Source organism: Gambusia affinis, linkage group LG16, assembly GCF_019740435.1.
Source record: "Gambusia affinis linkage group LG16, SWU_Gaff_1.0, whole genome shotgun sequence".
NCBI classification, from domain to species: Eukaryota; Metazoa; Chordata; class Actinopteri; order Cyprinodontiformes; family Poeciliidae; genus Gambusia; species Gambusia affinis.
The window spans coordinates 16,429,791-16,455,411 of NC_057883.1; the positions used below are offsets into that span (position 1 = coordinate 16,429,791).

The 25,621-nt window shown below is 38.9% G+C and overlaps 2 protein-coding genes across 2 annotated transcripts; both read right to left on the reverse strand.

The window, feature by feature from the left end:
* Positions 1-3,193: 3,193 nt before the first annotated feature.
* LOC122845984 (inverted formin-2-like) lies at positions 3,194-14,266 on the reverse strand. Its single transcript, XM_044142615.1, has 17 exons — positions 14,076-14,266; positions 13,262-13,403; positions 12,201-12,333; positions 11,454-12,002; positions 9,722-9,867; positions 9,563-9,624; positions 9,366-9,468; positions 9,184-9,269; positions 8,236-8,336; positions 8,078-8,148; positions 7,886-7,993; positions 7,721-7,791; positions 6,568-6,688; positions 6,303-6,467; positions 5,947-6,049; positions 4,995-5,147; positions 3,194-4,223 (listed from the first exon to the last, which is right to left on the reverse strand). The coding sequence occupies exons 2-17, from the start codon at positions 13,349-13,351 to the stop codon at positions 3,211-3,213; spliced, it is 3,075 nt and encodes a 1,024-aa protein (XP_043998550.1). The 5' UTR covers positions 13,352-13,403; positions 14,076-14,266; the 3' UTR covers positions 3,194-3,210.
* Positions 14,072-23,101, reverse strand: inf2 (inverted formin 2). Its single transcript, XM_044142616.1, has 5 exons — positions 22,901-23,101; positions 16,472-16,882; positions 14,947-15,062; positions 14,691-14,850; positions 14,072-14,109 (listed from the first exon to the last, which is right to left on the reverse strand). The coding sequence occupies exons 2-5, from the start codon at positions 16,866-16,868 to the stop codon at positions 14,072-14,074; spliced, it is 711 nt and encodes a 236-aa protein (XP_043998551.1). The 5' UTR covers positions 16,869-16,882; positions 22,901-23,101.
* Between the last annotated feature and the right edge of the window lie 2,520 nt (positions 23,102-25,621).

A 25,621-nucleotide genomic window follows, 5' to 3' on the forward strand; every position in this document is an offset into this window, starting at 1 on the left:
TCGCAAATTGATTCCTCTTATACCTTGTTTATGAGCTGAAACATTCAAAGTGTGGCAAAAGTGGAAACCCGAGTGCTGTTTCAGGATAGCGGATAAGAATATCCTGGCTGTGTCTGGACTCGGTTTTACAAAAGCAGCAACACATAAGTTACCACGGCGATTTATCGCAGCTAGCCTGCGCCATACCAGGTTAACAGTCAGGTTTAGTTAAGCCTGGTGTCATCTGCTCAGTCAGTGGTCACGCACGCCGATCAGAAACCAATGGGTTTCGTCAGTGATGTAATTTTATCTGTCTGTTTTAGTCTTTTTATCATCCAGTATTAAAATACCACTGACTCATTGTCAAGTATTAAATTGCTGACAGAGAAGCAAAGGTTTTGTAATCAAGTCAGGCCTAATAATTCCTCCCTGAATGAAGAATGATACTTTACTGATGATTTGTAAACTTAATAGCATTAAATCTCAACTTAAAAAAGTAAAAATAAAATAAAATAAAATAAAATAAAAAGTAAAATAACTTTACTTTTGTAATTAAAATGCAAAGTTTGAGTACCACAAAATTTGAAGCATATACTTATTTAGGTTATAACAAAAATACCTTGTGCCTCTATCAAGGAAGCTGCTCATAATAAAAATATATTTAATAAGCTCCCTTACAATCTATCCTGTCTTTTGATTGCCGATAAGCTGCATTTGCGCTAACAGCTAAACGGGAAGCGGTGGCTTCAAAATAAAAACATCACAACTCAAACAGGAAATCAGCCATGGTTAAAATTAATTAAGCCTAAATCATTGGTACAAGTCATCTGTACATTATACTCGGCTGTAAAATTTTCTATTTAATCTTGACCTGTTGTCATGTTTGTTCTGTATAAACAAGATATGTAGCAAAAAAGAGTGACATTGATTAATTATCAAAGTTATGATAAAGGTTATGAAGTGATGCGCAGATATTTTTCCATGGAGAATTAGTGGTTCCATAAATCAAGGCATGGTCATGGATCACAACAGTATCATATCAGCCCACCACCACTATCATACTTGATCCTCTGCATGATGTTCTTTTTTTCTGTAATGCTGTCAGTTTTTCCACCAGATTTCACAGGACACCTTCCAAAAAGTCAACCTTTCATCTTTTCAACTGATAAGTTTTTCAAAAGTTTTGGGGGATATATATATATTTTTTTGTAATATGTTAGACAAGCCTTTGTGTTCTTAATTCAGAACCAGTTCTGACCTTGAAAATTTGCTATGGATATAATATTGCCCAGAACAATGGCCTTAACTGAAGCAATAAGCCCTGCAGTGCTTTAGATGGTCTTATAGTTTTTTTGTGACCTCCTGATTCACTCATTGAGACACTCGAGCTGTATATTGGACAGTCTGTGCAACATATATCTTTCATTTTCCATGATTATATTGTGTTTAATAACTTTGAATTCTTTGTTTTGTTTTGGGACTGCACAATGAAATATTGATTCCTGGGAGTGAATCCCAGGATGGTGTCTTTCTGATTGGAATTTTGAGGTTTTCTCTTCATGTAGGAATTCTCTCCAGGGAATCCCGCTTGCTCCTAAAACATAACTGTCATGTTAATTGGTATGCATATTGCTCTTTGGACTAAGTGTGCTAATGCATTGCTGTGGCCCTGTGAGCAATGGAAATAGGCACCAGCACTATTTCCATTGCTGGTGCTCTTTGCATTGAAGAGTGCATGTCAACAGATAGATGTTCAAAAAGAAAGAACGTACAAAACTGTAAAGTTGTTTGACGTGAGATCATGTTATAAGATGAACTTTTTTGGAGAAGTTTTACCCGTTTTCATCAACTGTCAATAAATGTGGCCAGCAATGTAGATCATGGCAAATTTTTATTGTTATGAAGCACCCAGCAAAAAACAAAACAGAAAGGGCTGGGGGAAAACACTTCGAGAAAAAAAACAATACAGTAAATTTTATTAAAATATACTCAACATTAAAAGTTACATTTATTTATTTTAGAGATTGCTAGAATATATAAAGAAATTGAGACAAAGGCTGATTTTTTTTTTGTTTTGATAAATTAGACATCTTGCACCAACAATATCTTCTCAATGGGTGCTGCAGGGTAACCACAATTCATAGCAAAACAAATTTCACTAATGATTACAAAATATACAAACATATAAAGCACATTCATATTTATATATCTTAGAACTGCTCTGCATTCATATAAACAACAAACTCTAATTTACATAAAGTGACACTTTAACACCCATGCTGTGAAAAATCAGACCTGGATGTTTTACTTCTTGGTCAAGGGGAGATTCTGTAGACGACTGATGACAACTTCAACATCTTCAGAGTTCTTGCAGTAAATATTCTCATTTTAGATCATTAAAAATCTTTTCCAGCATGAAATTAATATTTTCTTTTTCCTCTCGATTTCCTTTTTCTGGAATCACCTGTAGGGAAACAAATATTGAAATGAATACAGGGGAGATACATTTTTCCAGAAATACTTTAATATATAAATGTACAGATTAAAATGCATCTAAATAAAAAATACACATTTAAATGTTTAAGTGATGAAACATTTGAATGCATTTACATTAGTTTTCATTGAGTTAAAAGGACAGAGCCAAGTTTACAGAGAGCGTATGGAGACTGTTGGTAGACAGTCCCACTTGTAGTTCCAGAGAATGGACAGGTAAATATGGACATAAGGACACAAGTGAGATTTCATGGGGAAAGTCAACAATGACACCACAGCGACTTTCACACTGCAAGACCGACCGAGATCAGAACTGGATTAATTGCTGCGCATGGTAGTGCGGCGGCAGGTTTTTACTTCCACCAGCTTTGATTGGCATTAGAATCAGCTCAAGGAAAGATTTCAGCATGACCAAACACTGAGTCTGAAGAGTGTTAAGAGAGAGCAAGCATTAAGAAGGGTCAGACGACAGACAGATGAAAAATATCCTGATTCCAGTTAGACCGACAGATGACGCGTTACTGGCACAGAGCTCTGACGATGATTGAGTTCGTTAGAATAATCCTGATTACAGTCTGGGACCGGGTCGAGTTGACCTACCTCACTGCAACACACAGCCTGATTTATGTTTAGTGTGTCGTTTCCCACTTTTCCCACTGTTACCTTGTGTTTCAGAGAGTCAAACGGAAAACAGAAGATTCAAAACAAACTGACCAGAGAGTTAAATTCATTCAGTATTTAATATTTGCATTTGTACTGTTCCGCAAAAACGGATGAGTTCATGCAAAACTGCTCATATAAATTCACCAAGAGATACAACATAAAAAGTAAACTGTAAAAAGCAACAGAAAGGATGCCCTCCCTTTTAAGAAACATTGAGAAGCTAGCTTTCAAAGTGTGATCTTTATTGTAATGAATGAATAGGTTACCTTGACTACTTCTTTTTTTGCTTCGCTTAAAGAGCTTCAGCTGTTTCTTTGGTTCAGGTGCAACAGAGGTGGACACTTCCTCAGAGACCGACGGCACATCTTCTGGTTCCTGCCCATCTGGGATGTCGCACCCGCTGATGCCCTCATCGAGTGCAACTACACTCGTTTCAGGTTCCGAGAGTTTCTTACTCCAAACTTCATCCTCCCCGCATGTCCTCACAGTTACATAATCCTTGTCTTCACCTTCATCTTGTCCCCTAGCTTTTGGTAAATGGCTTGTTTTGTGATCTCCTTTGGGAAGTTCACCACATTTCCCATTAGTGTCTGTGACAGATGAACCTTCTTGGTTATCGAGGCTTTTGCTAATGCCCGACTCATCTGAGACTTCATGCACCAGGCTCAATGCGCTGTCCAGCACGACCTCAAGCAGGTCTGAATCCGACAGGGATGATGGACTGAGGACGCTAGTCTCTGTTGAATCTAAAGAAAAGCTGTTTGTATGCAGACCTGGTTGAACCTCAGCCTCAGGTGGTGGTGCTGTGTCCAGCACAGAGGCAGTGGGTTTCTCTTGGCCTTTATCGTCCTGTAGCGATGCCGGCCTTTCCAGAGGAGTATGCATCATCGTGGATGGCTGTCCAGGGGTTGGATTGGGAGGCACTGCTGTCCCATCTTGGGCTGCACTCAGCGGTGGAGCTTGTGCAGCGTCTTCTGACGGGCTGATTAAGCCGTTCACTTCGCCTTCGAGGCGCTGGTGATCCTCTGAGTGAGGTTTGGAGGGAGTGGAGGGGGCGGCTCCTTCGTCTGCAGACTTCACACTTGAACCTGAAGGAGAGATGCAGGTTGTACTGATGGAGATACACAGTGCTGGTCAGAAGTTTGCATCCATGAAGCGCGAGTTTCAATAGGTTTTTAACTTTTGATGACAGATTTGAAAAAAAAAAAAATCTTTCAGGGAAGGAATTACTAAAAACTACCCCACCGATAATTTTTAAAGGAAGACCGTATAATGTCAGGATTAGAGAAAAGCCAAAATATAATAACAGAGGCAAAATTATAAAGACAGATAAAATCTATGTTTGGGGCTTTACTAATATTTTCATAACCATTCCTAATCACCTTTAAGCATATTAATGATCAATCATCAGAATTGACAGAGCTTATTTGGTTTTTTAACATGAATGTTACTTTTAGACACAGCATACCTTTTCTTGTAAATTTTTTGAAGCGGTTTGCTGTATAACCATTTCAAATAAAGATTGGTTCAAAAATTTCCTCAAAAGCCAGAAAGAAAAGACAGCTATGTCAACGAGAGCATGTAAACTCCTGAGCAGAACATATTAGCTGAATTACTGTCCTTCACTGGTGAATCACAATAAGAAAAAACACAGCAGGCATGACAAAGAGCTCATCAAGCAAAGAAACTCTATAGTAGCTTCGCAAAGCAGTTGCAACAACACTAGCTTAGCTAAATGCAGGAGAGAGCAGGGCAGAGAAGCGCATATAATTTTAGAAGACAGGTTGGTGGTTTGCGGTTAATGCATTCAGGGATGGAGCAAGGAGCTGAGGATGGAGACCACCATCTCTTGTCCTTACCAGGTGGGCAGGTATCTCTACGCATTTCACTAGAGGAGAGGCTTTCCGAATCGCACCTTGGCCGGGTCTTTCTCAGGCTGAAACCTTTCCTGATGTCTGCCAAGAGGTGGTCGATGATGCAGCCATCGTTTTGTGGCATAATGCCTTTCTTTACTGCAACAAATAAAGTCATTAAAACAATGAAAATATTAGAAACAATTGGGTACAACTTCTGGAGAGAAATATAGGATTACTGCCCGTAGGACAGATTTACTTTGTAGCACTGGTGTTGCATAGAACATAAACATGCATTCTTGTAGTTATTTGGACATCAGATGTATAAGGAACCACTCGCTGAGGAAATATTTACTGTATGCCCTTTATGTTGAATTTCTGGGAAGATTTCAAAGCACCATGGCAGAAACTCAAAACTACATTCACCAAGGATTTGGGTTGCACAGTAAGTGGGCTCATGGTGCTCATTACCTCTTTGATAAATGCAAAGGGGAAAATGGGAAAGGTTTAGGCAATTTTCTCATTCCAATCAATCAAAAGCAAGTTTGTTGAAGAAATTCTTTTTGTTGAGAACTCAGCTTGCCTTTGAATAAAGAGCAGTCAACCTTCTTGTCAGGAAAACTAAATTAATGTCATAAAATGGCCAGGAGCTCAATTTAGCCAAAAAGTTATGATGTGCAGCAACTAAATGGTGAATTAAAAGGCCCAATGCTGCAAAGCTGACCTGTCAGTTACTACACAGGGATGTGTAAACTGATGAGAAACAGTGATTTTCATTTGTGTTTGTTCGTCAAACTAAAAGTAACAAAATCATAAAAGCTGAAGTAGGTGGCTGAAAACTATTATTTTGCCTTGGAAATGTTCTCCAACTTGATAAAAAAAAAAAAAAAAAAAAAAAAAAAAAAAAAAAATCAATATTTTTGAAGTCAGAACTTAAGATTTGCAGAGCAAAACTTACTTATTTTTCCATTCTCTCCCTTCCGTCTCTTGGATTCTTCTTCTGCCAGCTGCTTCTTTCTCTTCTCAGCCTTGGCAGCTTGTTCTTTCCTCATTTTGTTCTCCTTTCACCATGAAACAAAGAGTGTCACCATCACTGACGAGCACCAAATAAACACCGTAATTTGTCTTTGAATCATTTAGACGGAATCAATAAAGCCTTCATTCAACTGATACATATATTCCTAACTGAACTCCCACACATGCAAGTCAGCCTCAGCTGTGGAGTGCCATACAGACTCCACACACAAAAAAAGCAGTTTTAAAGTAAATCTGATATTATTTGAGATAATTAGCATTGAATTATTTTCCCCTCACCTTTAGTGCCTTGATAAAAAGTTCTCTGAAAGTTCTGATGGTTCCGAAGAGCTCCTCGAGCGACAGCTGACTCGCATCTTCACACAGGTAGATAGCCAGGTCATTCTTCTTCTTCTCGAGCTCTGTGAATCTTTCATTTAAACTTTGGCACGCCTTTAGGTTTTCCTGCAGCAAAAAGCAAGGCCACCTCTTAGGATGTGATCCAACTGCAGGGAAAGAAAACATAAGAGACGCAACCAGTTTTTCCTTCAGAGTGACCTCTTACCTCAAGGATTTTTGCGTATTGCTCTTTCACCTCATCCACAGAGTTTGACACTTTCTTGGCAGAGTCATTGAGCTGTTTGAGCAAAGCACCAGTTTCTGACTGCATGGACTCCAAATTGGCCCTAGGAAGAAGCCAGAAATCCCTTTGTTACATATCTCTAACAGACCTGAGAATCAAGAGTAAATCGACATAAAAACGTCTGTACAATAGAGCCACAAAAAGCTATAAATATTGAAGTTAAAAAATACATTCTACGTTGTGTTTCCAATTTTTATCCCAAGGCAGATAAACCAGTTTTTAAACAAACAAAAAAAACACACACTTCTAAAACAGGAAGTAAGTACTATATATAGATGAGCCATTTAGGTTTGCAATGTCTGATAGACTACTTCTTAATTATGACAGATCACTGTCATAGTTAAACAATTAGGAATTTCAAAAAAACATTTATCAAATTGATGTGTGACCAATCAATTTCAAGACAGAAAAAAAAGATTGAGTGAGCACTTATTCTGTGGGCGCTGTCACTATTAAACATCTTTAAATCTACAAATGGTGATAATCAGTAATCACTCTCACCAAATTATCCCTCTACATGTTAAGCCACAATAGTTAGCTTTAGCTTAAACAAATTCTGCTCATTGTCTGAGCCACTTTGCATCTTAAATACTGGATTGACTTGTAAGGGTAAGAAGAATTTCAATGGCAAACAAAAAATAAAGTCACAGCACCATATAGTGCCCTGGATTGGCAACTACAGCAGAAACAGTGCATAACAAACATGGAACCTTTCCCCAATCAACATCCAAAGGTACTGAGTTTCCAGACAGCAGTTTTATGTATGTAAAAAAGGCTTACATTTCTCCACTGAGCTTTATGATGTTTAAGCCCCTGATCTCATCTTCTTCCTCCACACAAGATAAATGGCCTCAAAATTTAATTTCAAGAATTAAAAGTCAAGCTGAGGACTTCAACTGTGTCACAATGTGTCTTCTGTAACCACTGTATTATACACTGCTGCCCAGGATCAGTCATCTGCAGTCCTCAGCTGTGGTCTCAACTATTTTGTTCCCAATTTTTATTCATAATCAAAATGAATATAACTACAAGTACCAAAAGAAAACGTCATGATAATGAGCAAATATCTCTGTACCCTGCTGCTTTCTGACATATCTCTATGTCATCTGGCAGAGCCAGTAGCTCCTGGTGGTTCGCCTCTGCTTCCTTTGGAAAACAAGACACAAAGTGAGTAATTAAACATGTTCATGACTGATTGAGAGGGAAATAAGTCTGGACAGCTGTTAGCCTGTCTGTATACCTCCAGGATGTGATGAAGCAGCGTGATACGGCTCTTATTGGCCTTCGTCTCCGTTAACTTGAGCAGAGAGCTGATCTTAAACCCCTCAGCATTTCCCGTGTGACTTCCCTGAAAGTAGATTGGCAATTAAAAATGCACTACATGACTAAATATCACCTCAAGTAAATGCATAAGAGTGTAGTGGGTTGTTACATAGTTGAGAAAATTTCCAACATCGAGGATGAGCCTGCAGAAACTGGGTAGCAATGTGCTCATCTGGAGAGCTGAGAAAAAAAAAAAGGAAAAAAAAAGTGATACAGTTGAAGCATTTAAGGTCCATTTCAACTGACGTGCACCGCCAGTGTACCTACACTGGCAGGCCTCCTCCACAAGCTTCACTTTAGGCCTGAGCATCTCCAGCAGTGATGCCGTCTCCTCACACAGCAACATGCATTCAATTCTGAGCTGATAACTGAGGACATGGATAGAAACATTTTTAAAGTAGAGGTGAATCACAATCATTGAAATGACCAAAACATTCATCTATTTCAGAAGCTGAATTTAAACAGTGAAACTCCTGTACAGCAGTATATTAATTCTATCTTGCAGTTGATGAAAACAATAAATTTTGTCTCTGACAATTTGATGACATAAGTACAATAAAAAAAAAAAAAAAAAAAAAAAATTATGAGATATGGTGTACAGCCGGGGTGTGCAAAGAGTTTTCTGGGGGCCATTTGCCATCTCTGAACTTATTGTTTTGCAGCCCTGTACTGCAATTCAAGAATGATTAAAATTTCACCCACCAACACAGAAGGAGATTTTATTTTTGACTAGGGCAAAATTGTAGATAAATTAAAATATTATAAAAGAGAAAGTATTTTTGCCTTTCCCATAATTTCAAAGGAAGCAAGGCCACAGCTATGCAGCAAGTCTTATTGCTATTTATATGATAATCTCCTACAAAAAAAAAAAAAAAAAAAAAAAAAAAAAAAACACTTAAAGAGCAGTGTAAAAAGTAGTTCCATATTGGCGACAAAGAAGGAAAAAAATATTACAAAAATTATTGTTTATTTATTTTTTGGGTTTGAGTTTCCATTAGCTTTGAGCCACAAGCATAAAAAAAAAAAAAAAAAAAACCACTTGAAATATTTGTACATGCAAGATATACTGCCAGATTCACTTTTTTAAACAATTGCTGAATTAAAACCTTTCAACGACATTAAGATGTGCACATATAGCATCTTATAGAACGTTTGAAATAGGGCTGAGGCAAACTAAGAATATGCAATAAAGCTAGAAATAAAGCTGAAATTTACCATGGTATATTAAGTAGAGAGGTGTAAAAGCGATCAACATTCGCCAGCTTGTCTTTTTCTCCTTGGAAGGACTTCAAATTCTCAATCTACGCCAAAAATACATAAGCAATAAAACTTCAAAAATAGGTAATGAGTTAGCAGACAGGTGTGCCAAGACTATTTGAGTAAAGATTGCAGCAAACCTCATGCTTCTCTGGTAGGAGCTTCATAAGCTGTTTTAGCACCTCTACATCAAACCTGCTTCGGTCTCCGTTCTGGATCATGGCTACAAATTCCTCATTTGTGCTGAGCATAAAAAACAAACAAACAAGTAAGACACTTATAGAAATATAGCATGATGCATAATAGGTTTTTAAGACGATGGAGAGTAAAATCTCACCATTTAAACTGCTTCAGGAATATGTTCATATTCAAGTTTTTCTTTGGATCAATGAATGTTATCTATAGGACGCATAGAAGAAACAAAGATCAATGTGTTTTTAATCAATGCTGACAAACACACGTGTTTTGTCTGAAATAATGTTTCTGAAGTGTTCACCTCTTTGGGCTCCTTCTTCACAGGAGCAGCTGCTCCCTTGTCTTTGGGCTCGATGACTGGCAGACAGAAGAGCTCCTCGATGCTGCCGTAGTCTGGCTCATGAGGAGGCGGTTCTTTCTGAACTGACGCCCACATGGACTGACCATCTGCACTCATGGAGGGGAAAAAAAAGAAAGGGAGCCTGATTCAGGATCATTAGGATTAATGATGTATTTAAACATTGGTATACAACATTATACCAATTGGTAAGCAAAAATACCAATTTTTACAGCATTTGTAAGGTGAAATGCAGGCCTTCTGTAAATTAAACAATGATTAAAGAAGAAATTATTTTGACGAATCTTTCACTGATATCAGTGTGGGGTGGCATTCAGTTTCTATGTACCACAAATCTGGAACAAACTTTCAGAAAACTACAAAGATGCTGAAATGCCTTTAAATCAAGTCTAATAACCCACCTGTTTCTTTTACAAAATGTAATATTTACTGCTTGTTTCATAATTTGTTACAGTATTATGTTTTTAATGGTACAAAGCATTTTGAACAACCTTGTTGCTGAAATGTGCTATACAAATACACTTGACTAAAGAACAGATACAAAAGTCTGTATCTTCAATAGAATTTCCAATAACTTTAGTCACACAAACTTCTTATGACGCCTTTTTGGAAACTATCAGAATTTTCATCTGTGAAAACATTGAAGTCTGGAATAAAGTTTGTGTTTCCATTATGTTGCACTGCAAAACAATCATAAAAGTACAAAGACAAATGCATGTGAAATGCATTTTCCCTGGGGAGGAAAAGCCAGAGGGAAGAAACTCCCGAACCAAAGAGTTTGGAAGTTTACAAAATAAGGAATTCAAATTGTTTTGGTGATTTCCCTGAAGTTCTGGGCATGATGGAACAAGTCAAAGATACACTGATTAGCCCTCACCTTATGCCCCCTGCATAGTAGAGTATAATCTCTTTTACTGATGTCAATACAGTCCTGACCAGTTGAGGCAGAGACTCCGTTAGACCTCTGATGATGTCCTGTGGCAGCAGAGGTCTGAAGTCCATTGCACTGGGAAGTGGGGTCTCGTTGAATCCAACCCGTTCGTCCACCACATTCCATAGATCCTTTAAAGCAGGGGTCCCCAAAGTGGGTCCTCGAGGGCCGGCATCCTGCATGTTTCAGTTCTCTCCCTGGTGGCACCAACAACCTTTTCAGCATGTCAATGTTCTTCTTAGGCCTTCTAATGAGCCATCATTTGATCCGGGTGCGTTAAACCAGGGAGAGAACTAAAACATGCAGGATGCCGGCCCTCGAGGACCCACTTCGGGGACCCCTGCTTTAAAGGATTGAAATGTGGGGAATTTAGAGGCCTCATCAAAAATTAAAGTTGTGCTGCTTCTCAAACCACCCAGGCAACATTTTTTTGCCTTTCGGCAGTGGCATTAAAGTAAAAGAGACAGCGAATACTTAGCAAATACTTAGCGAATAATTAGCAAATACTTTTAGCCGAACAGGGGTGTCAGCAGCAACCCTTAGGTTGTTGGATAGTATCAAAGGAAAGCCCTTTGAAGGAAGCCCCTAAGCTTGCAAATGCCATATAAACAGCAGGCTAAAATAAACAAGTCTTGCAGTTCCATTGCATTTAGAAGGAGTTTATTTTTGAAAATGTTCACACTGACATTAAACACCAGAGTCCAAGTTGATCTTAAGATATACGAGAATGCAATGACGACTTGCCTGCGACAGAGCGAAGTTTCTGCCAGTTGAGCTTCTTCATCTTCAGAGTGGGACATCTGCCTGGCTTTGATGAGGTACTGGAGCCCAGGATCTGGCTACTCTGAGGTACAATCATCCCCGGCGGAGGTGGTGGAGGAGGAGGCATCCCAGGTAAAGGAGGAGGAGGAGGAGGTGCACCACCCATTCCTGGTAATGGTGGTGGAGGGGGAGGCATCCCCGGACCACATGGTAGTGGTGGGGGTGGTGGAGGCATTCCAGGCAGTGGAGGGGGTGGCGGTGGAGGAGGTCCCCCCAGCCCTCCAGGTAGCGGTGGTGGAGGAGGTGGAGGTGGTGGTGGAGGAGGTGGGGGCGGGGGAGCAGAGGCACACAGAGGCTTCTGAGTGGATGCTGTGTTGGTGTCCTGTTTGTCTCCATCCTCCTGATCCAGACCGGTCTGCACAGCCTTGTCCACCTTCAGCACAAGCCCGTCAACTTCATGATGGCCTTCGCAGCTCCTCCCCTTGAAGAACATCAGCCGCTGCATGATCTTCTCACAGGACTCCATCTGGGCTGGAGCACAAACGCACACAGCAATGAACACCACTTAAAAGCATTTCTCACGTAATATCAAAGCTTTCAGCCTCTCTTTAATGATGCGATTAAATCAGTCTTCCTGGGTAAACGCTCGCCTTCGCACGTTAATCATGCTATTAGCCTCTCTTGAGTGTTGTCTTTAGTGAATGCGTTGCTGTTGGAGTGCTGACTCACAGTCCTGAGCGAGGAGTATGGCTCTGTTGGTGATGGACTCCAGAGCCAGCCAGATATCGGTTCGGCTCGGCCCGAGCAAAAGAGCGGACTGTAGGATGGAGAGCAGCTGGAGGGAGGCTGGAGAGCTGCTCACCTGCACACATATACGAGTTAGGCATGAAAAAAAAAATCCTCACAGATAAAATCTGAAACCTGTGACTTTGCAGCCACTTCATTGTGGTTCTTAATGATAAAGGAATGCAGAAAGTTGTTTTTTTTTTGCTGGTTTAAGTTCTTTTGTATGTGCCCCCACCCCATATTTGCATTAGCATTCTAAAAACAAGGCAACAGCAACTGCCTCGTTATGTTATTTACAGTCAAATTATGTGCTTTATTCTTTTTCAAGTGAACTATGCCTTCATTTTATTACTCTAAATATGGAAAGGACACAATTGCTCTTGTTCCATTAATCCAAGTGTTTTTGTTCCCATTGCAAAAGGTTATATTTTGTTTGAAAATATGACATCTCCATAATGAATATTTTGATGTAATCATGACAGATTATTTCCTAGGAAAAGAATTTTTTTCTTTAAGTTTTTTTTAAAAAAAAGGAAAAAATATAGATATTTTGTTCCCAAATCAGTTTTTTCTTTTCACATCTTCATGTTTTCTGTCTGCCGTTCTGCACTAATTAGAAACCTCAATGAAGTTTGTCCTTCGAGCTGCAATGTTTCCAAGAATAAGAGTTCAATATTTGATTAATAATTGTGTTTACAAGAGGTACTTTAATACATCATCTCAGCTACTTGTATGTGTCAAAGACCAACAGTTGTCTGGTAAAAACACAAACAAGGACCCACTGGTTCAAAACATGGAGGTACAGAAGAATTTTTGAACCATACAAACTTCATACCTGGTACTGTCCAGTTAAAAATTTGTTTTGATGTGTGGGTGTTTAAAAAAAAAAAGAAAAAAGGTGGCCGGAGGTTTATCGCCCCCTTGTCTACATTGCCCTGAAACCGAAGCCTGCATTTATTCACTTTCTACTTAATTGGATAATGCCAACTGTTTGTTGGACTCACCTTGTTGAAGAGTGCGGTGAACACCTCTTGGTGATTACTCATATCAATGCCTCCGTACACTCGCAGCAGCTCCTCCTCATCTTCAGCCATTGCCTCCTCGAAAGCTTCACATTGAATAATCAAGTCTTCGTCCTCTTGATCTCTGAAAACCAAGTATTAGATTATAGAGTGAAATCGGTTTAATTCAAGCTCTAAATTTCTGTCTCCAATTCAAAGCTAAAATTTTAAATATCTCAATAAAACCATGGTTCAACTTTAATGTTCTTCGTTTTACCAAATGCTACAGTATGGACAGGTATGTTAAAAGAAATGAACACAAACAGAGAACTGTATAAAAAGGGTCTTGTTGGATTATGAGCCTATGTGATTAGCTAAAAGGTTTACATTTATGATTTTCACTTAAAAATAAAAAAAATATTTCAGACAGATGACTAATTTTTACAAAATAGGACAGTAAATACATTCTGATAACACATACAATTTCATACAATTATTTTCAAGACTTATCCTGTAAAAAAAATAAAGTAAAATTTCATATCTTCTATACCTCTGCAGGGAATCAGTTAAAAACATTTTAATGAGGCAGAGGTGAAAGTGTTTAAACAGCCTTCTTGACTGCAAAAGCCTCTGCAGCTAACCTTTTTTACCTCCATATTTATCCTGGAAATTATTATGCCAGTATTTCTCTGAGTACCATTAAAGGCAGACCAAGCAGTACATGCAGCCTGTTAATCACTGATAAAAGAAACTGCATAAATTTTATTAATGGAGAGATAGAGAGGAAGAGGACAAGCCTCAGCCACAGCAGGCTTACCTTAATTTAGGCAGAATGTCAAGTAACTGGAGGCCTGCAAAAACAGAAACAATAATAAAAAAAAAAGCTCAAACTATCACAATATTCACGTCTTAGATTTTTTCTAACATCATCTCAACAATCCTTCAGCACTTAGGTGCTGCTAGTTCGGCAATGTTGTCTGGAGAGCCCAGGTGAGCAATCAAATAGTAGGAGGGGTCAATCAGGTGGCTAATTGCTTTGATGTAGTGGGAGCTGACATGTTTGTTTAGCTGCAGCACCCTTGTCTGCCACACTGATTTCTGGGTGCTGCTTCTATGGGGAGAACTGTGTGTTTCTTAAGGTTCAGATTTCCAGATGGCACCTTGTCTTAAAGAAATGATGAAACTCTTAAATTAGTTTGATCCATCCAAGACTGATGGCAGTTTCTCAGGCACGAGCTGTGCTGCTAAACTTGTGAAAACAGAATGTTGCACACACTTAGTTCCCAGACGCTTTGTGTGAGAATTAGGCCATTGGACCTATTCTTAGCGGAGACCCAGTGACAAAGAAATGTGTTACAAAGCTAACGCTGCTGACCTTCTGCATCCATGGACAAATATTGCAATCACCTTGTTTGTAAACTGAATGACTTACCGATGAACTCCTTTCTGATTTTATCTCTCTGTCTCAGGTCATCTGTGCTGAAGATGAGCGCATTGATGACACTGAGGAGTGTGACCATGTATGGGACGTTATCTGTGCCCTGCAGCTCGTTCATGATGACGCTGAAGCGATACTGCTGTGTCTTCAAGCCCTGAGGGAGGGAGAATCAGAGATGAGTGAGAAACCTGTTAATTTGGACAAGCTCCAACGCAGGTGAGCATGTGGCAGATGCATTTGTTTTGCTTGCCTTGTAATGATCCAGAGCATCCAGAGCCAGGCGGTGACCTTCTGCGGAGAAGATGCTGAGGGCGGCGAGGAGCTCAAACACCTGCTTTTTCACCATGATGTTCGAGGTGTCCAAGGCTGCATAATATTTGTATTGTCGCATTAAGTTCTCACACTTTTGGTTTGGTAAATACATTTTTTTCAGCCTCTTCACTTTAATTATTGTCTGAAGTCCAAGCAGGACGCTTTGTCTTGCTGTCTTTGAGATTACTCAAACTGAACTTTGCAACCCATGTGGCATTTTACTTTAGATAAAAACAAAGAAATCCAATATGTACAGTGCTCTGAGAATATCCTAAAACATTGCTCTGTATAGTGTCTTCCAACTTCAGTATACTGGAAGGGAACAGTTGTTCCTTTGCAAAATAAAAAATCAATACTAACCCATTTTTGATCTGATGCACTTTTTTATAAGTGCGTCCAGAAGTAATTTCATTAGAAGTGGGTCCACTTGTGTAATATTTCTTAATGGAAAAAAAAAATCAGCTGTTGTGTGAAGACCTTAAAGGGTTGGTAGAGAATATTACAGCCTCTTGGGGACCAAGGAACATTGAAGATAGCTTAAACATGGATTTAAAGCAGGAACAAAATAGAAAGCAATACCACAAGCTTTGAACATATCATGAACGGCTTAATTTATCATCTGAAAATGTAAAGAGACTGGAACAACTGCAAGCCAAGATGGTAACTAACTGGGGAGATCCATCGCTCAGGAGACAAAATAATTATTCATAATTTACTCCAAAATCTGACAAAATCTGCCACTGTTGAAAGAAAATCAGAAGAAGTACTTTGTGGAGTTTGGCTCAAGCCATGTGTAGGTGGATGGCCGAGGCAGATGTGTGAAAGAATCTTCTCTGATCACATAAAAAAACAAAATTTTGTAGAATAAATGCAAAATAATATGAACTCTGAACAGCCGGTTACCATGGTGAAACATGGTGATGGCAGCACGATGCTGTGCAGATGCTTTTCATCAGCCAGGATAGCAAACTTAAAGTCAAAGGGAAGATGGATGGAGATAAACAGGACATTCTTTGACCTTTAGCTATTTCATAGAATGTCTAGAGTAGGATGTCTAAAGTTGCTCAGTAAAAATGCACACAAATCTTTTAAGCTATTTTGTCAATACAGATTCAGAAATCCTAAATAAATATTTCTGTGCACCATGGAAAATCTCTGTAAAACACATTGAATTTATGGTTTTAGTGTGACAAAAAGAGGAAGAGTTCCAAGGGGTCTGAACATTTTTGCAAGGAAGTGAGTGCATGACAGGAAACTTCAGCTCAGCATGATGAGTCACAGAGAATCCCTACATCTTGTGGGTTATGACCAACACAACAAATATTACATAACATCGGAAAGGGGTGATTAACTGTGCCTCGCTTTCTTTTCTTAAATGAACTCAAAACAATGAAGTGGAGCATGTACTGAAGGAGGCATCTGAAATATGAGCACTTGTTAACGAGAAAGCTTGTTGAACCCACCTTGCGAGAGCTTCCTAATGTAGCCCTCATTTTCTATGATGAAGTGGATCCCTGCTGATGAGTTCATCACGGCTCGGACGCAGCTGACGCACGTGAGCTGCAGCAAGGCGTCGGCGATGCGGGAGCACCCGCGGCCCGATAGCCGGTCCAGGGCCTCCAGGAGCAGATCCAGCCCGCTCAGCTCCAGAAACTGCACCATCCATGTCTGGTCGCTGCCTTCCAGGCGACGCTTCAGGCCCGAGTAGTTTACCACGGTGGGAACCTGCAGCAGTCTGATGCACAGCTCGGGGTCGGCGCTCTCCAAGTTGGCCTCCTGCTGCGTGTCGGAGTCCTGAGAGGAGCCCAGGCGATCCCTGACCGCTGCCCACTTCTTTTTCCCATCAGATATCCCTGACATGGTGCTTGACAGACCTGCAGGGCAGAGCAATGAAAAGCATTAAAGGTTTTGTCAGTAAAAGAGGATGAAGATCCACATTTCCTTTCAACTATTCTTTAGAAGTGATAACAGATTATTTTAAATGGCTAAAAGGGCCTGCCAGTGACTGATATTCAAGAACTATCCCTGCTATATATACAGTGCAGTCACATCTATCTAAACTAGAGGAAGCAGACTGACAGACAGCCTTATCGGAGGGAATAGAGAATGGGAAACGGCAAGTCTGCACTTTGTGGATGAGCAACAGATATGTCAGCAGTCATCAGAAGCTCTGCCAAACATTCCAGCTTAATCTCACAGTAAGCTCAACTCAGACAGTTTGTGTTTTAATGCATAAAAGACAGCGGCATGCAACAATTTGGTCCCGTTGGAACAAGACGTCTGTCACTTTAAATAATCTATGAGAAAACAGGGATAGTTTATAAACTCAAGGAGAAAGAAAGAGAGAAATCAAACCTTTCCTCATTTTAAAAGAGATGAGTACATGTTATTCTTCTTTTGTATGATTAAAAAAAAAAAAAATTCTACGGAACACCAGGCAAAGCAAACAAAGGGTGAAATTAAACTGAAGTTTTTCCTAAAGTTTTATTATCTGTTACGTAAGAAGGAAATGGCAGCGTACAGGAACAGGAAGGTCATGATGAATGGAGACCCAAAGCATCCTGAAACCCATGACTGCCTGTAGAACACCTTCAGGATTGTTGAGAAGAGCTGTGAACTAGGGTTGCTTTGTTATTCCCAACAGCACAAACATCATCTTCAAGGATGAGTCATCTGAAGGAAAAACGTTGCTGTAAACTAAACTTCTGCTTTATGGAAAGGCAGGAAATCCCCACAAACAAGCCAGCCTTAAATGAAGTGCTTATAAACTCTGCTTTTTGAAGATGTTACTGCTGACCATGCTAAGAGCGCATGAGGAAGATTTCTAAAAATGTAAATTTACAATTGGTCCACAATAAATTTTGACATTATAAAAATGCTTTGTTTTATTATGCAATTCAAAACGCGTATAATATCTATATTTATTCACACAGAGTGTTAAATTTTAAGCATCCACATTTCATTTTTGCTTAATTTTTTTTAAACACATTCCTGTTATGTTATGTTTTGCCAAGATAATGCAGAAGAGAAGACTTGACAGTTGGCCTGCAGACAGTCATTGCCCTTCCAGAGACATAAAAGTCCACAAAAGGTCATATGATATATGAAAAGTTGAGCAGAAAGAAAACATGTGGCAGAAAAACAACTTGACTAACCATTAACTGAGATACCTCACTGCGGGAGGGTTAGCTACAAACAGTTTCTGCTAAAAAATGTAAATGTTCAGAGCTCTTTATCCAAACATTAACAGGAAGTTAAGTGAAAGGAGTGTGGTAATAAAGATGAAGATGTGATACTACAGACCCATGAATTCAGAGAAGTTGAGGCCTACCATTAAAACAATGTGGGCTTCCTTTATCACCCAGTAGTGCCATGTGCTGATTATTTATGTACCATGATGCCAAGCATTGATCCCACATATTGTAGAGTACACGGACATAACATTTGTAAATTTTGACATTGTTAGATGTGGCGTCACTTGTCTCATTTTTTTACCACACCTTTTTCTTCCACTGAACTTTCCATTAGTATGCTCGTATACAGCATGATTTAAACTGCCGGCTTCTTTAGCAATGGTCTTTTGTGGTTTACCTTCCTTGTGACGAAATATCTGTTGGACAACTGTCAAAGCAAAAATCTTCTGCATGATTTTAGTTGTTATAAACAACTAAAAAAAATTAACTTTCAGTTATATTTTTATTTACTGGGATTTGTGTTTCATCTTTAGCATTGGCTGCTGGAAATTCGGTGACCTTTTAGTGGCATAGAGATTCACAAGATGAAAAAGTAATAAACTCTGCAAAGGCATTCAGCTCAAACAAGGCAATGTGAATTTATGTGAATATGGCACACCCGTTGAAAATGAATGTGTTTACAAAAAAAAAAACATATTTAGTGTAGGCACAAATGGACACATGTACTGCACAACTGGCCTTTTCTGGCAAAAACCACAGAGCAAAAGTCCCCTTCTTCTTAATAACTGCCATAAACTTCGGCCTGAGCTCCTGAAAAAGCGCATTCCCACAGAAAAATTCAAGCTAAAAAAGGAAATCTCTTTCCCTAAAAATATCAATGTAAATGTTTAAACCACAGACTTTGGAGGAGCGTCTGTTTTAATATTGGGTTGTTGAATGTGCTCTGCTGCTGATTTCATACTTGGCATGCATCACATATACAGATGTGGCACTAAGTTATAAACAAGAAAAAAAACAAACAAAAAAACAAAACACAGCGCTCTATGAAAGGTTATGCAAAAACAATCCTGAAGTTCTCTGTTTTACCCTGCAGTAATAATGTCTTCCCTGAGAGCCGTTACTGCTATTTAACTACAGAAACAAGCAGCTTGCAAATTTTTTGGATGAGTCGCTTTTCTGAAAGTGTTTGGCAGAAAGAAAAAAAGCAAGAAATTGTGAAAAAAAAAAAAAATTGCGACATCAGATTTTAAATCGCTGCATGGTGTTAAGGTAAAAATCGGAATTATTTTCTCACATTTTCTGGTGAGACATTTGTCAATTCTGACTGCAGCATTTTAGTCCTGCTGCCACTGTGAAGAGTGTTACCGTGGCAGCAAGCAGGCAGACAATGGCTGTTCACAAAGGGCCTTCTGAATACCCTTCAAAGAGCTGTGTTCATCTCTGACACACACAAAAAAAGGATGGAATGCTCCCTGCACTGTTCAGGCTAAAAGCAGTTATGCTCTGTGATCTTGTTTCTTCTTTCACTTTCAGTTCATCACGCCTTCCTAATGATTAGGAGCTGAGGAGCAAAAGTCCCAAGTTGTCGCCTGAAATTTAGGGGAATTTTAACAGTTTGGGGAGTTGTGCTAAATGGATTCTGGTCCTGTTATGACTAAGACACGTCAGGCAGGCTGGAGTGTGAACTTTGAGCAGAACTTTCAAGGTTGGCTTGGGAACTTTTGTAATGGAAAATTGTATAATGTGCTCCTCACCCCTCTTGTGCTTTAGATCTCTGCATGATGTTATCATGAGATTGGTCAAGCTGCTCTCCTATAGACTTCTACAGTGTCATATAACAGGAGGGCATTTCTTTGATCCTGGAGACCATCTAAGTTTTACTTCCCCAACCCAGAACTGAGGCTGCCTTTTATGAATCAAATAACAACTCCCTTTCATTAACAATAGACAAATGGCAAGACCATGTCTGTTGGGCTCCCCAGAATCTTTGGTGCATAACAATTAAGGATTCACACCTACAATCCAATCAAGCCTCTCTTATCTTTATTGGGTAATACCCAGAGAAGGTGAGAACCTGCTGTTATATGATTGACTGACCAGAACCTATAAAAGGAAACCAGAATTCACTGTACGTCAGAGCGGACTTGATAGACTCCTTTGACTCTGTACTTTTGTTCTTACGTTGCAAGGCTTTAATAAATTTCCTATTTTCTTCTCATCCAGACTCTTGTTAAAGTTATTTTTTTTCCACAACACTTTTCAAAGGGAAGTGAAAGGACTTTCCCAGGACAGGAAACTTGGCACTTGAGAAACCTGTTAACCTAACAGTAAAAATTCCCTTTTTGTATGACATGCCTTTTCTTCACAAGGATTCAGATTTGTACACGAAGGTCAGTGAATTTGAGGATCATTGACACTTCCTTTATTTCAGGGATTTAATAAAAAAAAAAAAAAAACACTTTGTGTTATATTGTTTGCATAAGTCAACATCAGATAATTTACATAGTTACAACTCATAGCTTGTAAAAACTCAAAATTCTGTTTTTAAGAAAAGACAAAAAAAGGAGAAATAAAAGGATTTTTAGAAGCAGAGATGTGGACCAATGTAGGTCAATAAATTAAAAGCTGGTGTGTTAAGGAGGCAGAGGTTGTTTTAATGGCAGCCTTCAGCTTGTCTTCATTGTTGAGATGTTTCCAATCTCTAATCTTCCTCTTGGCAATGCTACATATTTTCTCTGGGGGGATTAGGTCAGATGTTGTCTTTCTTGGCTGCCGGCATTTTGGTCACTTCGGTTGACAGTATTTAGTAAAGCAAAGTCTTTGGTTATCCTTATAGTATGGTGGTTGTTATTTAAATTTTATCTGCTCTATTAGTCCCTAATATTACTCTCCTTAGGAGTGGATATAGTTGAGGTAAAAGATTTCTGGTGTCTCTTATTTAGAGGTGGTTTAAAACAAGAAACGTGATAGTTGTAGCACATGTTCGGCATACATCTGTGAGTGGTTGCTCTTAATGCACTGATTGGAGCCAAAGTCCATCCCTTGTGAGTCACACCGGAAGGTTAAATTAACTTTGCTTCACAAGGAAATCAAGGTAGTTGCCTGTGCAACGTTTTCCTTCCACTTAACTTTCCATTAATGTAAATGGACCCCACATTCTATCAAAACCCAGCTTCTTCAGCAATAAGCTTTTATTGCTTAACCTGGTGTAAGGTGGCAACGACCATCTGTTGGACAAATGTCAAGTCATCAGCATATTACCCCTTTCACTTGTCCACTTTTTAATTTTTACCATGCATTATCCTTCCTCTCAACTTTCACTTACTATACATGGATATCTCATTAGCAATTATCTTTTGTGGCTTAGCCTCCCTGTGAGGCTAAGCACCAAGGAAAGGGCATTGATGCCAAATAATCCTCTACAACATCACTGTCTAAGTCATAAAATAAGATGTTAAACTGGTTTATGTTACATTTTCTGAGAAACTAAATTGTGAATTTTAAACATCTAAATAAACCAAAATAGACACATAAAATATATCACTCTGTATATAATAAATTTATTTGAACTGAACTACTGAAACAAATGTTCATTTTGACGATATTCTAATTTACTGGACTGAAACTGTAATGCACCAAACTGTCAGCAATCAAACCCTGCATTTGCATTTTCTCTTCAGGTAGATATTGGCACCTTTAATTTGTTGACCTTGTCTGCCAGAGCTCCCACGTGTACTGCTAATAGCAGGCTGATTCACTGCACACAAGACATGCCTCCTCACAGATCCTCTGCTTCCAGCGCCCACACAGCAGCCCACTGCCACTGTGGCGGCATCAACACTTGTGAATGTGCAGAAACATCTCCACGGCTTTATTTCCTCTAAAGCATATGCTGAGGGAATATTTTTTACACTTGCATGTTATTTCTGCCTCGTTTGTCTGCTAAACTAATTCAGAAAAGTCAAAGATTTAGATTGAACTAAATAAGAGGGGGTGTTTGCAGTATTTTCACCAAGCCATTTTGTTTCATCTACATGGACATGCAGCACTAAGGAAGGAAGATTTGACATCAAAACTGTCCTCTAAACTTCTAGGGAGTCCTTGGAGTGAATATGAACAATAAGTGGAGCTCAAAAATGCCAGAGAAAACATCTGGGGCTTCTCTAAGTCATCTCCTCCCCTCTGTGTTTTTAAAGGGAGTGACCAGTTTTAGTCTGCAGGCACATATTCTATGTTGAGATAAAACACCATGTAGTGTTTTTTTTTCTTTTTTTTTTCTTTTTTTTCCCCCCACATATTTTTCCTGTTCAGAGTGCATATTTTGGCAACTGATGGGACATCCTAAACCATGTGTTACTACACATTTGATTCAGAAACACCCTCAAAACAACATTCCTCTGCGTGGATTCTTGTTTATTTGATCACCTTCCTCCCTTCCTCCTGCCTATAGGTAAACATAGCTCGCTACAGTTTGGTCGCTTATTACATCTAAGATGGATCGACAGGACTGTTGCATCCTGTCACACAGACTCAGTCTGCATTCAGCGCTGGCACATTGTTAGAATTAGCACATCTTTATTTTCAGTTTGAGACATTTACACATAACACGAGACATAACATGGCAATACGGAAACGAGAAAGATAAGAAAAATTAAATGTTATCACATTACGGATAACAGATTGAATGCAATGCCATACCTGGTTTTATTCCATAAATCCTCTCTCAGTTTGGAAAAATCGCTTCTTCCTTAGACTTTTACATAGCGGCGCGCGTTGCAGGCGTTTCTCTTCCTCTTCCAGACAATAGACGAGATGATGACCCCTGAAGGTTTGGGCTCTGCTTGGCAGGACAGACCCCTTCCCGTGGAATGCAGACCGCAGCCTGCCGCTCTCCAGTCACCACGGCCCCTTTACTCACTTGTAAAGAAGTCAAAGTACCAGTGATACCGCAGTACAACATCCGGTTAGACTTTTCAGAATAATCTGGTTTCATTCAAGCAAGTACGATGTGAAAAAAGTAGGCATTTCCGGGATTATCTCAATGAGTCAGAACATAGTTAAAATTAGAATATTACAAATAAATAAATAAATAAATAAATAAATAAATAAATAAATAAATAAATAAATAAATAAATAAATAAATAAATAAATAAATAAATGTTACATTTTGATCACAACTGTCCAGTTGTCCTAACAGTCTCCAAAAGGAGGATATGCCACCATACAAGTTAAGCATAATAATGAAAAGTTAAGTGAAAGGAAAAGGTGTGGTAAAAAATTGAATTTGACTAGAACTATCACACTCCTGGTATTAAACTACTCATGAACCAGAGATAGTGTCAGAAGAATCTCGTCTGGGCAAAGCAAAAATGGACTGCACTTTAGGTCAGAGTTACAAACTCCACTTTCTAGATAAAGTAAATTTAGCATTTAATTTGGAAGTAATGGTTCCAGTGTCTGAAACAAGAGTGGAGAGATGAAGAATACAAATTACATAAAGTCCAGGTTTTCAGACCTTAATGATTTGTCGAGGCATGTCATCGCTGTATTCATTCTGAAAATGAAAATCTTCATAGCCAAAATGTTTGAGAAATGCTACTTTCTAAAATTCAGCTAACAGATGCTTTTAAAATTTTTTTCTAAGGTTGACTGTGCCATCACTCTATTCAGTTAGTGATAAAATATCTCACGGGGAAATAGGACATTACTTCAAGAGAGAGAAAAAAAGAATCATTACTTCCCATTGAGTCCTTTCCTTGGTGCAAAGCTATTTGACTGAATGGCTGTTCAGAATTAGATCAAAAAACAATCTGGAAAAAATTTGTTTAACTTAACATGCATGGGTTTGGATTGTGGAGGAAGTTTGAGAAAGAATACCATGTATTTAGAAACACCCTAGGTCTAACGTAACAAAGGTATCTGCGCCAAAGTATAATGGAATAATGATTTAAATATATAAAACAGATTTTTACCTTGTGTGTACAGTGCAATTTAGAAAAAATCATAAATGTAATAAGAATGGCAATGAAAAATAGCAAGGGTCAGTAATTAAGATGATTACTTATCTGGGACAGATTTTTCCTCTTAGTATAGTGTTTTGTGCAAGAGCTACAATCCTTTTGAAATCATCAAAATTGTACATAATCTGGGTTTTGGTTTCACCAGGTGAAAGTTTTTACTTTCACAGAAACTCTGATGCTTGTGCTTTTATTTTGAAAACAGATTTGCAGAGTTTCCTCTCCCTATGTGTGCATAATTGTGTAACTTTAAGCTCTCCATGTGATGCTGAATAGAGCCAGTTGTTGGACCCCCTCTCTCGCCCCCTTTCTCTCCGCCGCACAAACGCACCATCCCATGAGCTGAACCTGACCTCGGGATGAAAGCAGAAAAAGAGAAACAGAAAAAAAGAGTTCCCAGATTCATTAAATCAGACTCTTGAAAGTAGATGCTGATGCAGATTTTATAAAACTCAAGAGGAGGGGGAAGTCCTTCCTGCAATTCAAAAAGTCAACAATGCCTGCACTTTCGATTCCGTGGGAATCAAAAGTGTTAAGAAATGTGTGTTTCTGCGTTTTAGCGGATCAGATTGTGCTTGTCTTTGTGACTTGAAAGAATTTCACTTCACCAGACAAAAGACAGAAATGATCTGAGCTGTCGCCCTGCTTTGTAGATCCAAAACAAAGGCATCATCACAATAAGCTGCTTTGTTACATTGAAGAATGAAGCTTCTATCCTGGGGACTATTAGCAAGACATTAAAAGGAGAATAAGTTCTGAACTTCTAACAAGATTATTGGTGTACAGCTGTGTTTCCAGCCTCAGCAAAATAGTCGCTGCACATTCCTATGTTTAACCAAAGACTAGAAAGTAAATATTATGAAGTCATTGTGAATAGACTGCTAATTCAGCTTGTGGAACTGGATTGTGAGACACGCTGTGATCCAATATGCAATCTTCAAAGTCAATATCTTTGTTGTGTTTCTCCTTGTTGTTATAAATGTCCAAATTGGCAGTAATTTTACCACTTTTAAAAAAAAAATTTGCCCGAACTGAGTATTTCACCTTGATATGCACAAAAGTTTGGTCTCAAGCAGTAATTTTGTAAAATTTAAAGTCCACCAAGGGACTTGGGGACAAAGAAATCTTTCAGCTAACTTTAAAAGCTATATAATATAAAGCACTGAAAGTCAGTGAGGTACTCATCAACCTATCAAAAAAAAAAAAAAACCTCACTGACTTTCAGTGAGGTACTGGGGTTCTAATACTCAAGAAGACTCAAGAAGAGTCAGAACTGGCAGTCTACCTTTTCTCTGCATTGCCTCCAAACAGATATAACTGCTGTGCTGAGAAGCTGTAGAAGATTTCATAAAGCTGGATCAAAGAGAGAAATTAGTTCCAAGAGGGGAAACACCTGACCCAC